The 23,655-nt window shown below is 49.9% G+C and overlaps 1 protein-coding gene and 1 pseudogene across 11 annotated transcripts in view; both read left to right on the top strand.

Annotated features, from left to right (window-relative positions):
• The window catches only part of LOC140717417 (V-type proton ATPase catalytic subunit A-like), a 49,032-nt pseudogene extending 41,115 nt beyond the window's left edge, over positions 1 to 7,917 (top strand).
• A 7,656-nt stretch (positions 7,918 to 15,573) lies between these two features.
• Positions 15,574 to 23,655, top strand: part of LOC140717420 (CD276 antigen-like) — a 28,227-nt gene continuing 20,145 nt past the window's right edge. For 3 of the 11 annotated variants that reach the window (XM_073030980.1, XM_073030981.1, XM_073030982.1), the window contains exons 1-3: positions 16,052 to 16,317; positions 17,811 to 18,149; positions 19,331 to 19,699. In XM_073030980.1, the coding sequence (XP_072887081.1) occupies positions 16,134 to 16,317; positions 17,811 to 18,149; positions 19,331 to 19,699 (892 nt within the window). In that variant the 5' untranslated portion in view covers positions 16,052 to 16,133. Of the gene's footprint in view, positions 15,699 to 15,997; positions 16,318 to 16,419; positions 17,035 to 17,639; positions 18,150 to 19,330; positions 19,700 to 23,655 lie in introns of those variants that run through there. The other 8 variants (XM_073030976.1, XM_073030979.1, XM_073030977.1 and 5 more) reach the window with 8 other exon arrangements.

Consider the following 23,655-nt stretch of genomic DNA (forward strand, 5'->3'; position numbering starts at 1 on the left):
TCTTTTCTATCATACCATGGAATCGTAGCTTGTTAAGCAGCCTCATGTGCGGCACCTTCTCAAAGGCCTTCCGAAAATCCAATTACACAACGTTCTCCTTTGTCTATCCTGCTTGTTATTTCCATGGCCTATTTTATCGTGTGCCTCCAAATACCCTGAGATCTCATCCTTAATAATCAACTCCAACATCTTCCCACTACTGTCAACTAAGAACTAAAACTAGAGCCCATAATTTCCTTTCTACTGCCTCTCTCCCTTTCTACTGCCTCTCTCCCTTCTTGAAGAGTGGAATGACATTTGTAATTTTCCAGTCTTCCGGAACCATTCCAGAATCTAGTGATTCTTGAAAGATAATTACCAATGCCTCCACAATCTCTTCAGCCACGTCTTTCAGAACTCTGGGGTGTACACTATCTGGTCCAGGTGACTTATCTACCTTCTGTTCTTTTAAGTTTCCCAAGAACCTTTTCTCTAGTTATGCTTCACACACTTCAGACTCCTGACACCTGGAACTTCCACCAAATCCCTAGTGTCTTCCACAGTGAAGACTGACGCAAAATAGTTATTCAATTTGTCTGCCATTTCGTTGACCCCCATTATTATCTCTCCTAGTTTTCCAGCAGTCCAACATCTCTACCTTCTTAATGAATTTTTAGTTGCCTTCTGTTGGCTTTTAAAAGCTTCTTAATCCTCTAACTTCCCACTAATTATCGCTCTATGCCCATTCTTTGGTTTTTATGTTGGCTTTTACTTCTGTTAGCAATGAGCCATATGCCATGTAACAAGCTTTACCTTGTGTCATCTTTCCTTTTGAATACGTCTTCCTCTTTGGGATGTATATATCCTGTGACTTCTGAATTGCTTCCAGAAATTCTGTCACTCTTGACCTCTCAATTTACCTCATTATGATCTTGATCTTTATTGCTTAACTGCACTACACTCTCTCTGTAGCTGTTACACTTTATTCTGCACAAAGATGAGGAAATCTGCAGATGCTGGATATCCAAGCAATACAGACAAAATGCTCAGCGGACAAGCAGCATCTATGGAAAAGAGTAAGCAGCCAACGTTTCAGGCCAAGACCCGTCATCAGGACAGTGAAAAAAAGATGAGGAGTTAGAGCTCTAACCGGTATTCTTTTCCATACAATGCAGTCTGGCCTGCTGAGTTCCTCCAGCACTTTGTGTGTGTTACTTTCTTCTGCATTGTTGTTGTTTGGCCTTGTTCTACCTCAGTGCTCTGTGTAATGATGTGATCTGCATGAAGGGATGACAGGAAGTAGAGTGGGAGGGTTTTAAGGGAAATAGAGGGGGCAAGGTGCACAGGAGATGGATGGAGTGCGCATTGAGTAGAGAGGAGAAACAAAAAGTGGGTGAGGAGCAGTAAAGGTGTGGGAAGAGGGAAGGAAAGGGTAAGGCTGAGAGAGAGCCAAGGGGAACTATCCCTCTGTGACCCTTTATTTACCCTCCCCACTCCTCCCTCCACAGAGTGTCACCCCCAGGAGGGGATTTCTCGGACCCAGTCACCGCTGCCACCCTCGGCATTGTCCAGGTGAGCAATTCTTCACTCTTCCCTGTCTCTGAAAATTCCTCCGTCCGTTGCACCTCTCCCCTCCCTGTCTCTGTAACCCCCTCCGGCCTCTACACCCCTCCCTGTCTCTGTAACCCCCTCCGGCCTCTACACCCCTCCCTGTCTCTGTAACCCCCTCTGTCCGCTGCACCTCTCCCCTCCCTGTCTCTGTAACCCCCTCCGGCCTCTACACCCCTCCCTGTCTCTGTAACCCCCTCCGGCCTCTACACCCCTCCCTGTCTCTGAAAATCCCTCTGTCCGCTGCACCTCTCCCCTCCCTGTCTCTGAAAATCCCTCTGTCCGCTGCACCTCTCCCCTCCCTGTCTCTGTAACCCCACGGCCTCTACACTCCTCCCTGTCTCTGTAACCCCCTCCGGCCTCTACACCCCTCCCCATCTCTGTACCCCCTCCGGCCTCTACACCCCTCCCCATCTCTGTACCCCCTCCGGCCTCTACACTCCTCCCTGTCTCTGTAACCCCCTCCGGCCTCTACACCCCTCCCCATCTCTGTACCCCCTCCCTCCCCCACACCACCCCCATCTCTGTACCCCCCTCACCTACACCACCCCCATCTCTGTACCCCCCTCACCTACACCAGCCCATCTATGTACCCCCTCACCTACACCCCCCCATCTCTGTACCCCCCTCACCTACACCACCCCCATCTCTGTACCCCCCTCACCTACACCAGCCCATCTATGTACCCCCTCACCTACACCCCCCCATCTCTGTACCCCCCTCACCTACACCACCCCCATCTCTGTACCCTCCTCACCTACACCATCCCATCTCTGTACCCTCCTCACCTACACCACCCCCATCTCTGTACCCCCTCACCTACACCCCCATCTCTGTACCCTCCTCACCTACACCAGCCCATCTCTGTACCCCCTCACCTACACCACCCCCATCTCTGTATCCCTCCCTCCCCCACACCACCCCCATCTCTGTACCCCCTCACCTACACCAACCCATCTCTGTACCCCCTCACCTACACCACCCCCATCTCTGTACCCCCTCACCTACACCACCCCCATCTCTGTACCCCCTCACCTACACCATCCCATCTCTGTACCCCCTCACCTACACCAACCCATCTCTGTACCCCCTCACCTACACCACCCCCATCTCTGTACCCCCTCACCTACACCACCCCCATCTCTGTACCCCCTCACCTACACCATCCCATCTCTGTACCCTCCTCACCTACACCACCCCCATCTCTGTACCCCTCTCACCTACACTACCCCCTGTACACCTCCCTCCCCCACACCACCCCCATCTCTGTACCCCCTCACCTACACCACCCCCATCTCTGTACCCCCCTCCCCTACACCACCCCCATCTCTGTACCCTCCTCACCTACACCATCCCATCTCTGCACCCCCCTCACCTACACCACCCCCATCTCTGTACCCCCTCACCTACACCCCCCCATCTCTGTACCCCCCCTCACCTACACCAGCCCATCTATGTACCCCCTCACCTACACCACCCCCATCTCTGTACCCTCCTCACCTACACCATCCCATCTCTGTACCCTCCTCACCTACACCAGCTCATCTCTGTACCCCCTCACCTACACCACCCCCATCTCTGTACCCCCTCACCTACACCCCCCATCTCTGTACCCCTCCTCACCTACACCACCCCCATCTCTGTACCCTCCTCACCTACACCATCCCATCTCTGTACTCCCCTCACCTACACCACCCCCATCTCTGTACCCCCCCTCACCTACACCAGCCCATCTATGTACCCTTCCTGTGCCACCCTCACTCTGTGATACCCTCACTACTGTGACTCTCTCTTTTGTTCTCCTGCTCCCTCGCTTTCCCTGACCCTGAGCTCCATGTTGCTGTGATTTCCCGGCCAGACAGAGACTGGTGCCTCACAAAGACTGCATTGTTGTCTACAGCCCTGCCTCCATTCTGTGCTGAGATCGGATATTCAACCCTCGGGCCTCGAAACTCCGATGGGTGGTGAAACTCAAAACGGCTGCTTACTCAATCCAGCTGTCCTGTCTGGTCCTGTCGCACCTCATCCCGACCCGTCCCGTCCCGTTCCATTCCGACTCGGCCAGCACTATCAGGATCCCGGGCAGGTCCCTCACTGAGGGAGGCCCTGTGAGGGAATGCCTCGCTATGGTAGGGAGGTGGGGTATCTTTGCACTGAGAAAGAGGTGGTGAGGGATCACCGCACTGTGGGTGTGATGGAAGGTGGGGTTGGGGAGGGAGCTTCATACTGTGGGATGGGAGTAGGTACTCTGCCTTGTGGTGGGGCGGTGAGGGAGCTCGTTGCTGTGGGAGAGTTGGGAGGTGACAGGGGAGTTTCATTATGTGGGAAGGGGCAGTCAGAGCCCCGTTGAGTTTGCCTGTACACTACCCACTGTGCGGGGGGCAGGGGTGAGGGAGCTCCCCATGAAGGAGCAGTGATGAATGGCCTCTGCACTGTAGAAGGGTCAGTGATGAAGCTCCACTGACAGAGGATTAGCGAGGTACCCTCCCATTGTGGGAGGTGATGAGGGAGCTCCCCAAAGTGGGAGTGGTAGTGAGGGATCTCCCCACTGTGGGAGGGGCATTGTGGGAGGAGTGGTGAGGTAGCTCCTGCTGTGGGAGTGTTGGTAAGGGAACTCCACACTGTGCTGGGAGAAATGAAATGAAGGATCTCCCCACTCAGAGAGGAGATGTGAGGGAGCTTCCTGTTGTGAGATGAGGTTGCTGCCCTTTTCAGGAGTGGCAGAGAGGGGCTCCACTGTGAGAGGAGATGTGAGGGAGCTCCGTATGGTGAGAGGAGAGATGAGGAAGCTCCATGTGGTGAGAGGAGAGATGAGGGATCTGCCCTTTTCAGGAGTGGCAGAGAGGGGCTCCCCACTGCGAGTGCCCGTGCCAGCCTGTGTAGGGCTCACACTCTTGGCCCTCTGCACTGCCCGCAGGTGTTCTGGGGACTGGACAAGAAGCTGGCCCAGCGGAAACACTTTCCCTCCGTCAACTGGCTGGTGAGCTACAGCAAGTACAGCCGGCTGCTCGACGATTACTATGACAAACACTTCCCCGAGTTTGTCGCTCTCCGGAACCGCGCCAAGGAGATCCTGCAGGAGGAGGAGGACCTGGCGGAGATTGTGCAGCTGGTTGGCAAGGTGACTCAGCACAGGACAGGTGGGGTGTGAGGGGGTTAGGGAGACAGATAGTTTAGACAGCTCCCTTCAGCCCATCACGTCCATGCTGACTGTCTACCCTTACCTCCATGGTCAGAATGACGTGTGTCAGCAGTACAGTGCACCTCTGTCAGGTCCTCTGCTCCAAGGAGAACAGACCCGGTTTCTCCTCGAAATTGAAACTCAGTCCCAGACCACGTACCGGGGAACTCCTCTATACCCTGTCTAGTGCAATCGTCCTGGAGCGTGGTGACCAGAACTCGCCAAAATACTCTCAGTCTGCCTTAACTAGTGTTTGATAAGGTTGTAACGTGATGCCGCAGGTCCTTTGCTCTATCAGGCGAACATCCCACTTCACCACCCGATGTACCTGTGCTATCTCCTTCTGGGATCCTCAGACTCGTGCACTGAGGTACCTCTGTTTCCCAACACTCCAAGACCGACCCATTCACGGTCTCTACCCACCCCTTCATGCTCTCGACTACCTTTCACTGCCCCCATCCTCGCCTGTATCCATCCTTCAGCTCCCAGCACCCAACTCACCCCCTCTTCATCCCGCCTCTCTCGCCTTTCCACTTTCAGTCCTGATGCAGGGTCCAAACCCAAAACATTGACCATCGCTCTGCCCCCACAGATGTTGCTCAATCCTCCCAGTTGGTTTGTTTCTCCGGGTCCCAGGTTTGCAATGTCCATGTCTTCCCTTAATTCTCCCAGAATTCTTTATCTCCCATGTCCAGATTAAATTCCATCCATCATTGCCCTGGCCAATTTATCACTGTGTAATATAAAACTACCCTCACCTTCACTGTCATCTGCAGATTCTTCGATCTACAGCATTGATAGTGTGTCTGTTTTGTGTGTGAATCTGTGTGTGTGATGTGTTTGGTTTGTCTGTGTGTGTGTGTGTGTGTGTGTGTGTGAGAGAGAGAGAGATGTGTGGTTTGTCTTTGTGTGTGTGTGATGTGTGGTTTGTCTGTCTCTGTGTGTCTCATTCTGTGTGTGTGTGATGTGTTTGTCAGTGCCTGTGTGTCTCACTCTGTTGTCTGCTCCATTTACAGTGATGCCAGGATTTGTGTCTGTTGACTCACTTTTGTTCTGAATACTATTTGCTTACTTTTATTGTTTGCATGATTTTATCTGCACGTTGAGTGTCTGACGGTTTTTTTATGGGTTTCTTTGTTTTGTGACTGTAAGGAGAGAACCTCAAGCTGGTATACAATGTACACTCAGATAAGAAATGTACTTTGAACTTTCATTGTAAGTCTCAGTCTGTGCTTGGTGTGTCTCTGTCTCACTGTGTGTGTGCACACGTGTGAGGGAATGTTCCTTTAGGAGTGTATTTTGTGTGCACTCACTGACCCTCTGTCCCACTACCCTAGGCGTCCTTGGCTGAACTGGACAAGATAACTCTGGAGGTGGCCAAGTTGCTCAAGGATGACTTTCTGCAGCAGAATGGACACGCCCCGTATGACAGGTGGGGGCGGGGGGGTGATCGAACTGTGTCACGGATCAATAGAACAGACACGCCTCGTATGACAGGTGGGGGGGGGTGATCGAACTGTGTCACGGATCAATAGAACAGACACGCCTCGTATGACAGGTGGGGGGGGGTGATCGAACTGTGTCACGGATCAATAGAACAGACACGCCTCGTATGACAGGTGGGGGCGGGGGGGTGATCGAACTGTGTCACGGATCAATAGAACAGACACGCCCCGTATGACAGGTGGGGGCGGGGGGGTGATCGAACTGTGTCACGGATCAATAGAACAGACACGCCCCGTATGACAGGTGGGGGGGGGGTGATCGAACTGTGTCACGGATCAATAGAACAGACACGCCTCGTATGACAGGTGGGGGGGGGTGATCGAACTGTGTCACGGATCAATAGAACAGACACGCCTCGTATGACAGGTGGGGGGGGGTGATCGAACTGTGTCACGGATCAATAGAACAGACACGCCCCGTATGACAGGTGGGGGATCTGGTGGGGGGCAGGGGAGGGGGCTGATCAGACAGTGACAATGATGCACATCACAGTTAATCTGTAGCTCTTTTAAGAGACTCTTAGATACATACGTACACGGGTTTAGAAAAATAGAGGGCTATGTGCTAGGGAAATTCTAGGCAGTTTCTAGAGTAGGTTACATGGTTGGCACATAGATTCTCTCTGTGCTATAGATTCTCTCACACATATGTTCTCTCACACATCAGCCCCTCTCCGTCAGCCTGTCACACAGGGATAGAGACCGTTCAGCCCCTCTCCTTCAGTCTGTTATATAGGGATAGAGACCGTTCAGCCCCTCTCCTTCAGTCTGTTATATAGGGATAGAGACCATTCAGCCCCTCTCGCTCAGTCTGTTATATAGGGATAGAGACCATTTAGCTCCTCTCCCGCAGTCTATCACACAGGGATAGGAGACCATTCAGCCCCTCTCCCTCTGCCCTGCAGGTACTGCCCTTTCTACAAGACGGTGGGGATCCTGAAGAATATTATCGCCTTCTACGACCTGGCACGTCACTCGGTGGAGACCACGGCCCACTCCGACAACCGCCTCACCTGGTCCCTCATCCGGGACAACATGGGTGATGTCCTGTACAAATTGAGTGCCATGAAGTTTAAGGTCAGACCCCAGTGAGAGGAGAGGGGAAAGGAGGGGTTGGGGGAGGTGAAAGAGGGGTTTCAGGGAAAAGAGGAGGGAGGTGAGGGAGAGAGGGGGTGATGGGTGGCAAGAAAGGAGGAGAGGGGCAAAGAGGTGGGGAGAGAGGGATGGGAAAAGGAGGAGTGTTGAGGGATGGAGGGGGCAGAGGGGTGGGAAGGAAGGGGAGGGAGTGGAAAATGAGGCATTATTGGAGAGAGGGTGAATGAAGTAGGGAGTCCGTGCGGTTGGTTCGGGAGAGGGGTTGGGAGAGAAATGATTGCTGTGGTCTCACTCTCTGCTCATACCTCAGGACCCGGTCAAGGACGGGGAGGTAAAGATCAAGTCAGACTACACCCTCCTCCTGGAAGAAATGCAAAACGCCTTTCACAACCTGGAAGACTAACAGCAGTACAGGGTAGCGGCTCTGCTGGGATCGGGGTCCCCATCTCGCAAACCTCCTGCTGGGATCGGGGTCCCAACCTCACAAACCCCCTGCTGGGATCAGTCCCGTCACCTTGCAAACCTCCTGCTGGGATCAGGGCTGACAACTGCGAACCTGCTGGATAAATAAAAGCAATGCTTCCTAACTCAATGAACACTGATTAATGTCTTTCAAAATTTGACCATGGGGAAGTGTAGGGATGAGAGGGTTAATTCCCTCTGGGAGGGGGGTGTTGGAGTTAATCTTTGGATATTGCTGGGGGGGGGGGGGGGGGGCCGATCAGGACACAGCAGCAGCAACAAGGCCAGTGGCACCATGGCCGGCAATGAGGATCTGCAGGGAAGGGTCAAGCCAGGCAGAGCCACAGTGATAGGAGATTCAATTATTGGAGGGGATTCTGCGGCCTGTGTGGCCGGGGGGTGGGGTGCTGCCTCTCAGGATGTCTCAGGGCAGCTTCACGAGGAAAGGTGAGATGCCAGAACATTGGCACCAGTGATGAGCACACAGGGAGGGAAGAGGTCCTGTGGGATGTACGTGTGGTGTGTGCATGCAGAGTGTCCATGCGGAGTTAGAATTGAGGCCGAATTAGAATCATCGGCTTATGTTCTGACATTTGGTGTTTCGTGGGAGCAGTACATTGCATACATAATAATAAAAACTGTAATTACAATAGTGAATATATATATTAAATATATACAGTAAATTAAATAAGTAGTACAGAAAGAGGAAAAAATAGTGAAAAAGTGCTCATGAGTTCTTTTTCCATTCAGAAATCTGATGCAGAAGGGAAGAAGCTGTTCCTGAATTGTTGAGTCTGTCTTCAGGCTCCTGTTCCTCCTCCCTGATGGTAGCAGTGAGAAGCAGGCATGTCCTGGGTGACTGGGGTCCTTTGTGGGGCATTGCTTTTAGAAGGTGTCCTGTATGCTGGCAAGGCTACAACTTTCTGTAGGTTCTTCTGATCCTGTGCAGTGGCGCCTCCATACCAGACAGTGATACAACCAGTTAGAATGCTCTCCATGGTACACGTGTAGAAATTTGCGCGAGTCTTTAGTGACGTAGCTAATCTCCTCAAACTCCTAATGAATATAGCCACTGTTGTGCCTTCTTTATAATTGTATCAATATGTAATTTAAAAATATGTAATGTAAAAGCAGAAGCTCGAAGGTAGTAATCACAGGATTACTCCTGGTGCCCCACGCTAGTCAGAACAGAAATACAGAACAGATGAATGTGGCTGAAGAACTGGGCAGGAGGAGGGGGAGGGGAGGGTGCAGGGCTGCAGGTTCTTGGATCATTGGCACCTTTGCTGGGCCAGGTGTGACCTAGACACAGGTACAGTTTGCACCATAGCTGGAGGGGAACCAATATCCTAGCCAGGAGGTATGGTGCTGCTGCTCAGGAGGGTTTAAACTAATTTGGCAGCTGGGACCAGAGCATCGGACAGAAAGTGTAAGGATCAGGTGGAAGGTAGACGTCAGGGCCAGGATGGAGAAGCTAGAGCAGGGTAATGGACTGGTTGAAGTGTGAGTATTTTAATGCTCAGAGAATGAAATTTAAGTGTGATGAACTTAGAGCATACATCACTAAGTGGAACTATGATTTTAGAAACATAGAAAACATACAGCACAATACAGGCCCTTCGGCCCACAAAGCTGTGCTGAACATGTCCTTACATTAGAACTACCTAGGCTTACCCATAGCCCTCTATTTTCTAAGCTCTATGGAGTCTCTTAAAAGACCCTATCATATCCACCTCCACCACCGTTGCCGGCAGCCCATTTTATGTAGCTAACAGGAGCTTGGTTAACAGGAATGGATTCTTAATGTTCCATGGCAATGATGTTTTAGAAAACAAAGAGAAAGAGGTAAGAGAAGGGTGGGGGTAAGGAGATGCACCACTAATCAGGGACAACATCACAGCTGCACTTAGACAGGACATAGAACTGAATTGACTTCATTTCTTACATCCTTCACATACATGGGGAGTAAAAATCTTTACGTTACATCTCCATCTAAATGTGCAATGTGCTATCTTAGTAATTTATAGTAATTTATAATAAATAGAACAGTCAATGTAAGATTTATGACAACACTCAATGTATACATTATGAGTACACTCAAGTCAGTGTGAGTTTATCAGTCTGATGGCCTGGTGGAAGAATCTGTCCCGGAGCCTGTTGTTCCTGGCTTTTATGCTGCGGTACCGCTTCCCAATGCTAGCGGCTGGAATAGATTGTGGTTGGGATGGCTTGAGTCCCCAATGATCCTACGGGCCCTTTCTACACACCTGTCCTTGTAAATTTCCTGTATCATGGGAAGTTCACAACTACAGATGTGCTGTGCTGTCTGCACCACTCTCTGCAGAGTCCTGTGATTGAGGGAGGTACAGTTCCCATACCAGTCAGTGGTGCAGCCAGTCAAGATGCTCTCAATTGTGCCCCCGCAGAAAATTCTTAAGATTTAGGGGCCTATACCACACTTCCTCAACTTTCTGAGGTGAAAGAGGTGCTGTTGTGCCTTTTTCACCACACAGCCGGTGTGTACAGACCATGTGAGGTCCTCATGATGTGGATGCCGAGGAGCTTGAAGCTGTTTAGTCTCAACCCCAGATCCATTGATGTCAATAAGGGTTAGCCCATCTCTGTTCCTCCTGTAATCCACAACCAGCTCACGTGGTTGAACTCAAGGTGCAGTCACTCTGATGGGATTAATCTACAGAACCCCCAACAACCACTGGGAAATTGAGGAACAGTATGCAGGCAGATTAGGGAAAGTTGTAAAAGCACCAGGGTTGTTGTTTTGCCATTTTTTAGGTGAATCCAGGAGGGTTTCCTAACTCAATATGTAGATATGATCAACAAGAGGGAGGGCCATCAAGACTTGATGTTGAGTACCCAGCCTGGCCAGGTAACCAACCTTTCTATGGGAGGGCAGTTGAGGAACAGTGATTACAACTCTTTAAGTTTTATATAAACTTTGCTGCAGACGGAAAATTACGAGAGCAATAGGCAGGAACTGGGGAGAGTTAATTGGGAACAGCTGTGTTTGGGCAAGTCCACATCTGACATGTGGAGGATATTTGAAGACCAACTACACAGAGTGCAGGACAGGAAGGACAAGGTAAGAGACCCTTAGTTTCCAGAGAGGTGATGAATTTAGTCAAGAAGTAAAAGGAAGTGTAAGTAAGATATAGGAAGCTAAATTTAGACAGACTTATTGATTTATAATGTGACTGGAATACTGAGAATGAGTGAGAAGCCTATCTCACATACAGATTAGATCATTGTGCAGTGTATTGAGGCAGAACAAGGTTAACCGATGGTGATGTGAATGAAGTGTGACAACTACAGAGAAAATGCAGATAAACAAGAGGATACAAGATCATAATGAGGTGGACTGTGAAGCCAACAGTCCAGTATTCATAGCACCATCAGACATAGAAGCATTCGTAATGGCTGTAGGATTGACTTTGATGGCACAAAACTACCTTGCCACACCAAGGGCTTTTGGAACCGCCTGATGAAGTAATGCTAGAAAAAATTCATTTTAACAAAGACGAAGGAAAGTAAGAACTGGAATTCAATTGTAAGCAAGGTGAGACAGTGGAGACCTGATTGGATAAGGACTAGCCAGTCAGGAGGGACAGACGAGAGGTATAAATGCGTCCGGACTAGACAGGCCCAGGCATCATCCCTGATGAAGATGGCAGAGTTTGTCATTGAAGCATCGGTTAAAATCGATACTTGAACCCAGCTGGAAGCCTGAGAAGAGTTTATTTGTCACATACGTCGATATAGCACTAGGTCCTTTATCAATACCTACAGGTCTGCATTCATCAATTACCTTCGTTAGGTCCTGCACAAAGCTAAGCTGACTGTCCTTAATTAGGCCAAGATATTCCAAATGCTCATAAATCCTGCTCTCAACAATCCACTCCAATAGCTTCTCTAACACTAACATGAGACGCTCCGTAGTATCCAGGATTATCTCTGTTTCCCTTTCAGTGTATAATGAACAATGTTAGCTGCTTGTTAGTTTACCAGGTATTGACCCGAGGCTAAAGAGGACATGAATATACCACCCTCATCCACCTCTGCTCCATTTGCTGGACATCCACGCTCACCCCATCTTCCTTCCACCTTAATGTGGATAGAGTTCCTCTTGTCCTCACCTACCACCCCATGACCCTCCACATCCAACACATCATTCTCCGCAATTTCCTGTTTTCAACAGTGGCTTTCTCTTTGCCACCCTCCCATAAAGTTGCAACTGGTGATGCACCCGGGCAATAGTTGTATGTGCAGTCGTTCCCATCTTAGCCACTGAAGCTTGTAACACCTCCAGAGCTGTGATAGCTCCCTTTGTGGCCTCCCTCACTAGTCTCTTCTTGCACAGTCACTCAGTTTTTGAGGACGGCCTGCTCTAGGCAGATTTACAGCTGTGCCATATTCTTTCCATTTCTTGATGATTGACTTAACTATGCTTCAAGGCATATTCAGTTACTTGGAAATTTTGTTGTATCCATCTCCTGACTTGTGCTTTTCAATAACCTTTTTGTGGAGTTGTTTGGAGTATTCCTTTGTCTTCATGGTGTAGTTTTTATCAAGAGTGTTTTTACTACGATCATCTGAAATACCTTGACTGCACACAAGGCTCTAAAAACAGTTCTCCATTTAACTAATTACGTGACTTCTAAAACCAGTTGGCTGCACCAGCGATTATTAGAATCAGAATCAGGTTTATTATCACTGGCATGTGACATCAAATTGGTTAACTTAGCAGCAGCAGTTCAGTGCAATGCATAATCTAGCAGAGAGAGAGAGAAAAAATAATAATAATAAATAAAATAAATAAATCAGTAAATCAATTACATATATTGAATAGATTTTTTTAAATGTGCAAAAACAGAAATACTGTATATTAAAAAAGTGAGGTAGTGTCCAAGGGTTCAATGTCCATTCAGGAACCGGATGGCAGAGGGGAAGAAGCTGTTCCTGAATCGCTGAGTGTGTGCCTTCAGGCTACTGTACCTCCTACCTGATGGTAGCAGTGAAAGGGGCATGCCCTGGGTGATGGAAGTCCTTAATAATATTGCTGCCTTTCTGAGACACTGCTCACTAAAGATGTCCTGGGTACTTTGTAGGCTAGTGCCCAAGATGGAGCTGACAAGATTTACAACCTTCTACAGCTTCTTTCGGTGCAGTAGCCCCTCCATACCAGACAGTGATGCAGTCTGTCAGAATGCTCTCCACAGTACAACTATAGAAGTTTTTGAGTGTATTTGTTGACATGCCAAATCTCTTCAAACTCAGCGAAGGGCGCTGAGTAGGCTACGGTCAATTATGGAAAACTCTGAACATCCTCTACATAGCACCATCCAGAGACAGAGAAGCAGTTTCAGCGACAGGTTACTATCGATGCAATGCTCCTCAGACAGGATGAAGAGGTCAATACTCCCCAATGCCATTAGGCTTTACAATTCAACCGCCAGGACTTAAGAACTTTTTAAAAGCTATTATTAATGCTTTTTGAGATAGTGATTTAGATGCATATCATATTTTTTACTGAGTTAAGTATTGTATGTAATTAGTTTTGCTACAACAAGTGTATGGGACATCGGAAAAAAGTTGAATTTCCCCATGGGGATGAATAAAGTATCTATCTATCTATCTATCTAAAGTATAGCCACTGTCTTGCCTTCTTTATGACTACATCCATGTGTTGGGACCAGGTTAGATCCTCAGAGATCTTGACACCCAGGTACTTGAAGCTGCTCACTCTCTCCACTTCTGATCCGTCTATGAGCTGTGTCAAATTAAAGGTGGGGGGGGGGAACAGGGTGAATAATTATACAATCGATTATTTTGTTTTTTATTTGTAATTAATTTGGATTACTTTATAGAGATTTGTTTTCACCTTGACATGGAAGTTTTTTTCTTTTGCTCAGTGTCAAAAAGCCAAATTAAATCCACTGCGATTGAATGTTGTAAAACAATAAAACATGAAAACTTCCAAGGGAAATGAATACCTTTTATAGGTGCAGTATTGATAGAAACAGACTCATAGAAACCCTACAGCACAATACAGGCCCTTGTGCCGAACATGTCCTTACCTTTGATCTGAATGAATGAATGATCTTTATTGTCATTAGACATAGATACAATGAAACTCTGTTTGGCTTCCACTCAGACAATTAAATAAAGCAGTACAGTAGATAAAAACAAGACAGTAATAGAAAAACAGTATTAAATAGATAAATAGCAGAAAATAAGTTGCAGCAGCACCAGAATATCACAGTAATGCACAAAGTGCCATTAGTGCAAGTATTTGAATCCTTGTGTGTGCTCACAGTTTCAGTCATTGTTCTGTGGGAGTGGTGTGATGGAAGCCACAGCTCTGGGGTAGAAACTGTTCCTCAGTCTATTTGTTCTGGCTTTTAGTGTCCTGAACCTTTTGTTGGATGGCAGTGGGTCAGTGAGTGGCCGGGGTGTGCGGTGTCTCTGGTTATGCTGATTGCTTTCCTCCTGGGTCTGCTGGAATAGATGGTGTCCAGTCCTGGGAGCTCCATCCTGACAATTCGCTGGGCCGCCTTCACCACGCGATGCAGGTCTTGCCGCTCAGCGGCTGTGCAGCTGGCATACCACAATGTGGCACCGTCGGTCAGGATGGTTTCAATTGTGCTTCTGTAGAAATTAAGCAACAGCTTTTGTGGGAGTTTGGCCGGTTTCAGCTTTCTGAGGAAGAATAGTCTTTGTTCTGCCTTTTTTACAAGCAGTGAGGTGTTGGTGGTCCATGTCAGCTGTTTTAACAACATATAACCACATAACAATTACAGCACGGAAACAGGCCATCTCGGCCCTTCTAGTCCGTGCTGAACGCTTACTCTCACCTAGTCCCACTGGCCCGCACTCAGCCCATAACCCTCCATTCCTTTCTTGTCCATATACCGATCCAATTTTACTTTAAATTACAATACCGAACCTGCCTCTACCACTTCTAATTATAACTCCAAGGAACTTTACGTTTTCCACTACCTCTCCATGTATATGGAGAGGGGTGTGTACTCTGTCCTTTGATCTCCTAAAGTCAATGATCATTTCTTTTGTTTTAGAAGTATTAAGGACCAGGTTGTTGTCCTTACACCAATCCCTCAGATGATCCACCTCGAGCCTGTTGGATTCCACTGTGGTATCGTCCGCAAATTTAATTATGGAGTTGGAGGTGTAGATGGGGGTGCAGTCATGTGTGAAGCGTAGGTAGAGCATAGGGCTCAGCACACAGCCCTGTTTTTAAGATGAGGGTGGTGGAGGTGTGCTTACCAACTCTGACTTGCTGTGGTCGGTCTGTGAGAAAGTCCATGACCCAAGAGCACAGGGGGGAACCAAGGCCAAGAGAGTCAGTGCAATATGAGGGGCTGTTGTGATTGCATCCCCTGTGGAGCGGTTTGCCCGGTTGGCAAACTGGTGTTTGTCCAGATCAGCTGGGATTGTAGCCTTAATGTGTGAGAGCACAAGTCTCTCAAAGCACTTCACGGCAATGGGTGTCAGCGCTAAAGGGCGATAGTCATTCAGGCAGTAATGAATGTACAGGAACCCTAATGAAAATGTAGATGAGTATGTTCAAAGATGATGAAAAGATTAGCGGTGTTGTGGATAGTGTAGAAGACTGGCAAAGGATAGAGAGCAGGGTACAGATCAGTTGTAGACATGCATGGCAAAATGGCAGATGGTGTTTAACCCGGCCAGATGTGAAGTCTTGCCAACTGTTGATAAACTGTACCTTCCTCTGGCCCATTACTAAGGAATCCAGGAACTAATGCTGCCTTACAGGAACCGGTGTAACACGTTGTGATTGACACTGTTAACCTTCAGTACCTCTCTGGGAGAAGGTATCGATCCTTGTCTTCCACGCCGTGACTCTCTGTCTGTCTTCCTCTCTCTCTCCTTCAGTCTTCATGCCTCCTTTATTCCACGCTCTTCTTTCTCTCTCTTCCCCCACCTTTTCCCTCTCTTCCCCCAACTTTTCCCTCTCTCCCTCCCACACCTTTGCTTGTCAACATATCCACTCCTTTTGTAAATCACTTTGTCCATATCACACCCGTCCCCTGAACTGTTTGTCTCTTCCTGTGTTTTCTCCGTCTCTCTCTCTCTCTCTCCGTCTCTCTCCCTCTCCCTCTCTCTCTCTCCCCCCTCCCTCTCCCTCTCTCTCTCCCTCTCCCTCCCTCTCTCACTCCCTCCTCCCCTCCCCCTCCCTTCCCCTCCCCTCCCCTTCTCATTCCTGCCCGCTCTCCTGCAGACTTGCTGAAACCACAACAGACGTCTGAATGCGAAGGTGTGCTCGACACAAAGGTCACCAACTGCAACGTGAGGCAGAGAGGAGGGATAGAACGAGTGAGAGAGAGGTGGACGTCACTGGAATGTCCAGACGGTGCAACAGAAAGCCTGCAATGTTGAACGGCCAAAGAACTGGAGGAATGTTGCTGGTGTTTCTGCACTTGTTCTCCCCAGGTAAAGGGGGCACGGGGGCAGGGGGTGGTACTGAGTGCAGTGGGCATTGAGGGGAGAGTGGGATTACACTGGGTTGTGCAGGCAGTGAACAGAGTCAGGTGACATTGTTGTTGACCGAACAAATTGAAAACAGACTTTGGCCCAGCCCACCCGTGCCAGCTTCCAGAACTGAGTACTGTTTGTCCTGTTCAGCCCTTATCTCTAAAATGTTATCTTTAAACCTGTGTCCTCTAGTTTTTGACATGCCTACCTTGGGAAAAAGACTGTGACCAATCACTTTATGCCCCTTGGGTTTTTATAAGCCTCTGTAAGGTCACCCCTCAACTTCCTTCACTCGAAGGAAAACTGTGCCAGCCGGTCCAGTCTCCATAACTCCAGCCCTCCAGTCCTTGCAACGCCTTTGTGAACCTTTTCTTCATCTTTCCAGCGTAATGATACCCTATAGCTCGGCAAACAGAACAATACACAACATTTCAAGAGTGGTCTCCACCCTGTACAGCTGTAACTTAACATCCCAGCTCTTATATTCAGTGCCCTGAGCACTGAAGTGCAGCGTGCTGTACTGCAAATTCACTACCGTCTACCTGTCTTAGCACTATGCACCTATACCCCGAGGCTGTCTGTTCCACAACAGAGCCCTACAAAAGATTCACCTCACACTTGTCTGAGCTAAATTCCATCTGGCATTCCAGTGAAACTGAATTTAGGAGTCGAGAGGTAATGTTGCAATGCAGCTATATAGGACCCTGGTCAGACCCCACTTGGAGTACTGTGCTCAGTTCTGGTCGCCTCACTACAGGAAGGATGTGGAAGCCATAGAAAGGGTGCAGAGGGGATTGACAAGGATGTTGCCTGGATTGGGGAGCATGGCCTATGAGAATAGGTTGAGTGAACTCGGCCTTTTCTCCTTGGAGCGACGGAGAATGAGAGGTGACCTGATAGAGTTGTAGAAGAGACATTGATCATGTGGATAGTCAGAGGCTTTTTCCCAGGTCTGAAATGGCTGCCACAAGAGGACACAGGTTTAAGGTGCTGGGGAGTAGGTACAGAGGAGATGTCAGGGGTAAGTTTTTTGCTCAGAGAATGGCGAGTGCGTGGAATGGGCTTCCGGCAATGGTGGTGGAGGCGGATACGATAAGGTCTTTTAAAAGACTTTTAGATAGGTACATGGAGCTTAGTAAAATAGAGGGCTATAGGTAAGCATGTTCAGCACAACTTTGTGGGCCGAAGGGCCTGTATTGTGCTGTAGGTTTTCTATGTTTCTATAAACTAGATGCTGTGTAACCTTGGCCAACCTTCTTCACTATCCACCACATCACCAGTTCTGGTATGTCCTGTAAACACCCGATTCACGCTGGGACCGGCTGGGGTATGAAAGGGTATGGTTCTGATCGGATGGGGTGCTGGGGTATTGAGAGACTGTTGCTCTCAGTGCAACTTCACCCAGTCGATGATTTCAGTGGAAGTTCCTGGGCTAAATCTCTCGTTTCCAGTGGTGCTGGACTCACCTATCGTCGCCAGGATTGGTGAAGACTCCCTCCTGATTTGCCATTTCAATCGACCATGGTCCCGGGAACTTGGGGGCATCCAGTGGAGTCTGCAAAGACCTGACGGAGTCCTCCTGGCGTACATCTACCATCAGGGCTCAGTGGCCGCCCAGTTCCAAGACAAGCAGTTCCACGGCAGGGCCACTGTGAATGAGTCGCTGCTGGGGCAGGGGGATGCATCACTGAGGCTGCAGAACGTCACGGTTCACGATAATGGCACCTATATGTGCGTTCTTCACACCCCAGAGTGGAAGAAGGTGAAAGAGCAGCTCCTCATCGTTACAGGTGGGTGAAGGAGATACCCCAACCCAGGGCAGTGAGAGTGAGGAGGAGGCTCTGAGGGAGAGCAGTGAGTGCCGGGAGTTTGTGATGGAGAGGGTGTCTGTGGGCTGAGGGAGGGAATTCGATGGGTGGGGAAGTGTTTGTGGGCTGTGGGAGGGGATTCGATGTGTGGGGGAGTGTCTGTGGGCTGAGGGAGGGAATTCGATGTGTGGGGGAGTGTCTGTGGGCTGCGGGGGTATTCAGTGGGGAGTGTGTCTGTGGGCTGTGGGGGGATTCAGTGGATGGGGGAGTGTCTGTGGACTGAGGGAGGGAATTCGATGTGTGGGGGAGTGTCTGTGGGGAATTCGATGGGTGGGGGAGTGTCTGTGGGCTGTGGGGGGATTCAGTGGATGGGGGAGTGTCTGTGGGCTGAGGGAGGGAATTCGATGGGTGGGAGGGTGTCTGTGGGCTGTGGGGGGATTCAGTGGATGGGGGAGTGTCTGTGGGCTGAGGGAGGGAATTCGATGGGTGGGAGGGTGTCTGTGGGCTGTGGGAGGGAATTTGATGGGTGGGGAGTGTCTGTGGGCTGTGGGAAGGAATTTGATGGGTGGGGGAGTGTCTCTAGGCTTTGTGGGGGATTCAGTGGGTGGGGAGTGTCTGTGGACTGTGGGGGTGGTGTAGGCTGTGGGAGGGGATACAATGGGGGGAGTGTTTGTGGGCTGTGGGGGGATTCAATGGGTGGAGGGGTGTCCGTGGGCTATGGAAGGGGATTCAGTAGGTGGGGGGAGTGTCTGTGGGAGGGGATTCGGTGGATAGGGTGTGTCTGTGGGCTGTGGGGGTGGGATTCGATGGGTGGGGGACGAGGGAGAGTGTCTGTGGGCAATGGGGGGGATTCATAGACAGGGAGAGTGTCTGTGGGAGGGCACTCGATAGGCGGCTGTGTCTGGGATGTGGGAGGGGATTCAGTGGGTGGGGAGAGTTGGTGACAGGGCAGGGAATGAGTCTATGGGCTGTGGGGAAGGATTCTTTGACAGGTGAAGAGATGTGGTGATGGGTGGGGGATACAGTTGACGGGAAGGGTGAGGGTCAGTGATAGGACAGATGAAGAAACCAACAATGTCCTCTTGTCTCCCTCCCACCCACACTCCAACTACAACCTGTCCCCCACCCACCCTCCTTCCCAAACCATACCCCACCCCCACTAGCTCCCTACAGCCAGCCCCATGTGAACTGCTCACCCGTGGGTGGGGATGGAGCGGAGGATGAGGGGAAGGTGCAGCTGGACTGTGTGTCCTGGGGGGGGTTTCCCCTGGCACATCTGCAGTGGGTCTGGAGCAATGGCACCGAATACAGGAGCGAGGTGCAGAACACGAGCGTGGCACAGGCACCCGATGGCACGTACCAACTACGCAGCAGGCTGGAGGCCACCACGTCCTGGGATTTCGACCTGTACTGTGTGGTCACCGACTCCTGGCTGAACCAATCCCACAGCAGCAATGCCAACTGCCTGCAGCACATCACCCGGGGCACCGAGAGTACGCCTCACAGCTCAGGGCACTGCCCACACCTCAATGGTACGTGACATCCCACCTCAGCACCCTGCTACCAACCAACCTTAGCAGCCCACCTGAATAACTACCCCATTCCCCTCTCCGTCTCGGTGAACACCACCTCCATCCCTGTCTCTGTAACCCCCCTCTGGTCCACATTCACCTCTGAGTCTCTGTAACCCCCTCCAGTCCCCACACCCCTCCCTGTCTCGGTAACCCCTCCAGTCCCCACACCCCTCCCTGTCTCTGTAACCCCCTCCAGTCCCAACACCCCTCCCTGTCTCTGTAACCCTCCTCTGGTCCCTACACCCCTTCCTGTCTCTGTAACCCCCCTCTGGCCCCTACACCCCTCCCTGTCTCTGTAACCCCCCTCTGGCCCCTACACCCCTTCCTGTCTCTGTAACCCCCCCTCTGGCCCCTACACCCCTCCCTGTCTCTGTAACCCCCCTCTGGCCCCTACACCCCTTCCTGTCTCTGTAACCCCCCCTCTGGCCCCTACACCCCTCCCTGTCTCAGTAACCCCCTCCAGTCCCCACACCCCTCCCTGTCTCTGTAACCCCCTTCTGGCCCCTACACCCCTCCCTGTCTCTGTAACCCCCCTCTGGCCCCTACACCCCTCCCTGTCTCAGTAACCCCCTCCAGTCCCCACACCCCTCCCTGTCTCAGTAACCTCCTCCAGTCCCTACACCCCTCCCTCTCAGTAACCCCCTCCAGTCCCCAAACCCCTCCCTGTCTCTGTAACCCCCCTCTGGCCCCTACACCCCTTCCTGTCTCTGTAACCCCCCTCTGGCCCCTACACCCCTTCCTGTCTCTGTAACCCCCCTCTGGCCCCTACATCCCTCCCTGTCTCTGTAACCCCCTCCAGTCCCTCCACCCCTCCCTCTCAGTAACCCCCTCCAGTCCCCACACCCCTCCCTGTCTCTGTAACCCCCCTCTGGCCACTACACCCCTTCCTGTCTCTGTAACCCCCCTCCAGTCCCTCCACCCCTCCCTGTCTCAGTAACCCCCTCCAGTCCCCACACCCCTCCCTGTCTCTGTAACCCTCCTCTGGTCCCTACACCCCTCCTTGTCTCAGTAACCCCCTCCAGTCCCCACACCCCTCCCTATCTCTGTAACCCTCCTCTGGTCCCTACACCCCTCCCTGTCTCTGTAACCCCCCTCTGGCCCCTACACCCCTCCCTGTCTCTGTAACCCCCGTCTGGCCCCTACACCCCTCTCTGTCTCTGTAACCCCTCTGATCTCTACACCCCACTTTGTCTCTGTAACCCTCCCCCTCCCATGCAGCCCCTTCCCCACTGTCACAACCCTCGTCTACTTCCATCCCTCTTCTACCTACCTATCTTGCCTCTCTCTGACTCCCTCGGTGGCTATCCATCCTGTCAATATCCTCACCTGATGAGGGCTGTAGACCTGAAACGATGGCTCTCCGTTTCCCCCGACCCGCTGAGTTCCTCCAACACTTGTTTAATTCTTTAGAGGTAGTACTGAATAGGTGATTCCAGCCCTTCAAACTGCAATGGCAGCAACCCCTGATTTAACCCTAACCTAATCACGGGATAATTTACAATGACCGATTACTACCATAAGACTGTGAGATATAGGAGCAGAACTAGGCCATTTGGTGCATTGGTCTGCTCAGCCATTTCATCCTGGCTGATCCAATTTTTCTCTCATCCTCAATGTCCTGCCTTCTCCCCGTATCCTTCATGTCCTGACTAATCAAGAATCTATCAAACTCTGTGTTAATACCCCCAATGACCTGGCCTCCACAGCCACCTGTGGCAACAAATTCCATAGATTCGCCACTCTCTGGCTAAAGAAATTTCTCCTCATCTTCATTCTAAAAGGATGCCTCTCTAGAATGAAGGTATGTCCTCTGATCATAGACTCTCCCACCATAGCAAACATCCTCTCCATATCCACTCTATCGAGCCTTTCAACATTTGACAGGTTTCAATGAGATATCCCCTCACTCTTCTGAATTCCAGTTAGTAGAGACCAGAGACATCAAACGCTCCTGCTATAATGAGCTTTGCAAACCCGGAATCATTTCCATGAACTTCCTTTGAATCTTCTCCAATGTCAGTGCATCCTTTCTTAGATAAAGGGCCCAGAATTACTCCCAGTACTCCCAGTGAGGCCTCATTAATTCTTTATGAAGCCTCAACATTACATCTTTGCTTCTACATTCTAGTTCTCTCAAACTGAATGCTGACATTGCATTTGCCTTCCTCACCACAGACTCAACCTGCGAGTTAAGCTTTAGGGAATCCTGGACGAGGACTCCCAGGTCCCTTTGTGCCTCAGATTTCTGAATTTACTTCCTATTTAGAAAATAGTCTATACTTCTTTTCTTCTACCAAAGTGCATGACCATACACTTCCTGACACTGTATTCCATCTGCCATTTCTTTGCCCACTCTCCTAATCTGTCTACATCCTTCTGTAGCATCATTGCTTCCTCAACATTACCTGCCCCTCCACTTATCTTCATATCATCCACAAAACCATCAATTCCATCATCCAAATCATTGACATATGATGTAAATGGAAGCGGCTCCTGTGGAACACCACTAGCCACGGGCAGCCAATCAGAAAAGGCACTATTCATACCCACTCTTTGCCTCCTGCCAATCAGCAATGCCTTATCCATGCTAGAATCTTTCCTGTTATACCATGGGCCCACAGCTTGTTAAGCCGCCTCATGTGTGGCACCTTGTCAAGGGCCTTCTGAAAGTCCAAGTACACAATATTGACTGACTCTCCTTTATCTATTCAGCTTGTTATTTCTTCAAAGAATTCCAACAGATTTGTCAGGCAATATTTTCCCTTGAGGAAACAATGCTGACTATGGCCTCTTTTATCATGTCCCACCCAGTAACCGGAAACCACGTCCTTAACAAGCGACTCCAACAACTTCCCAACCACTGAGGTCAGAGTAACTGGCCTATAATTTTCTTTCTTCTGCCTTTCTTCCTTCTTGAAGATTGGAGTGATATTTACAATTTTCCAGTGTTCGGGTACCATGCCAGAAACCATTGATTCTTGAAAAATCATTACTAATGCCTCCAGTACCTCTTCAGCCGCCTCTTTCCGAACCATTGGGAGCAGGCCATCTGGAACAGGTGACTTATTTACCTTCAAAACTTTCAGCTACCCAAGCACCTTCTCCCTTGTAACTACAACTTCCCTCACTTCTGTCCCCTGGCTCTCTCGAACTTTTGGCATATTGCTAGTGTCTTCCATAGTGAAGACTGATGTAAGATAATTATTCAGTTCATCTGCCATCTCCTTGTCCCCCATTCCTACCTCTCCAGCATCATATTCCACCAGTCCAATATCTACTCTCACCTCTCTTTATACTTTATAAACTTTTGATATCCTCTATAATATTATTGACTAGCTTGCCTACATATTTCATCTTTTCCTTCTTTATGACTTTCTTAGTTGCCTTCTGCTGGTTTTTGAAAGCTTCCCAGACTTCCAAGTTCTGGCTTCCCTTGTCAGCCATGGTTGTGTAATCCTGCCTTCAAAACGCTGCTTCTTTGGGATGTATCTGCATGTGCTTTCTGACTTGCTCCCAGTAACTCCTGCCACTGCTGCTATCTACTAGTGTTGCCTTCTAATCAGTCCTGGTCAGCTCTTCTCTAATGTAATTCCCTTTACTCCACGGTAATACTGACACATCTAACTTTAGCTTCTCCCTCGAAGAATGTAGGGTGAATTCGAACATATTATGATCACTGTCCCTTCAGGGTTCCTTTACCTTAATCTCTCTAATCAGTTCTGGTTCTTTGAACAACACCCATTCCAGAATAGCTGATCCTCTAGTAGGCTCAACAATGAGCTGCACTAAAACGTCATCTCATAGGCATTCTACAAATTCTCCCTCTTGGGATCCAGCACTTACCTGATTTTCCCAATCTACCTGCATATTGAAATCCCTCATGACTGTTATAACATTGCCTGTCTGACACGCAT

Source organism: Hemitrygon akajei, chromosome 27, assembly GCF_048418815.1.
Source record: "Hemitrygon akajei chromosome 27, sHemAka1.3, whole genome shotgun sequence".
In the NCBI taxonomy this organism is placed as follows: domain Eukaryota; kingdom Metazoa; phylum Chordata; class Chondrichthyes; order Myliobatiformes; family Dasyatidae; genus Hemitrygon; species Hemitrygon akajei.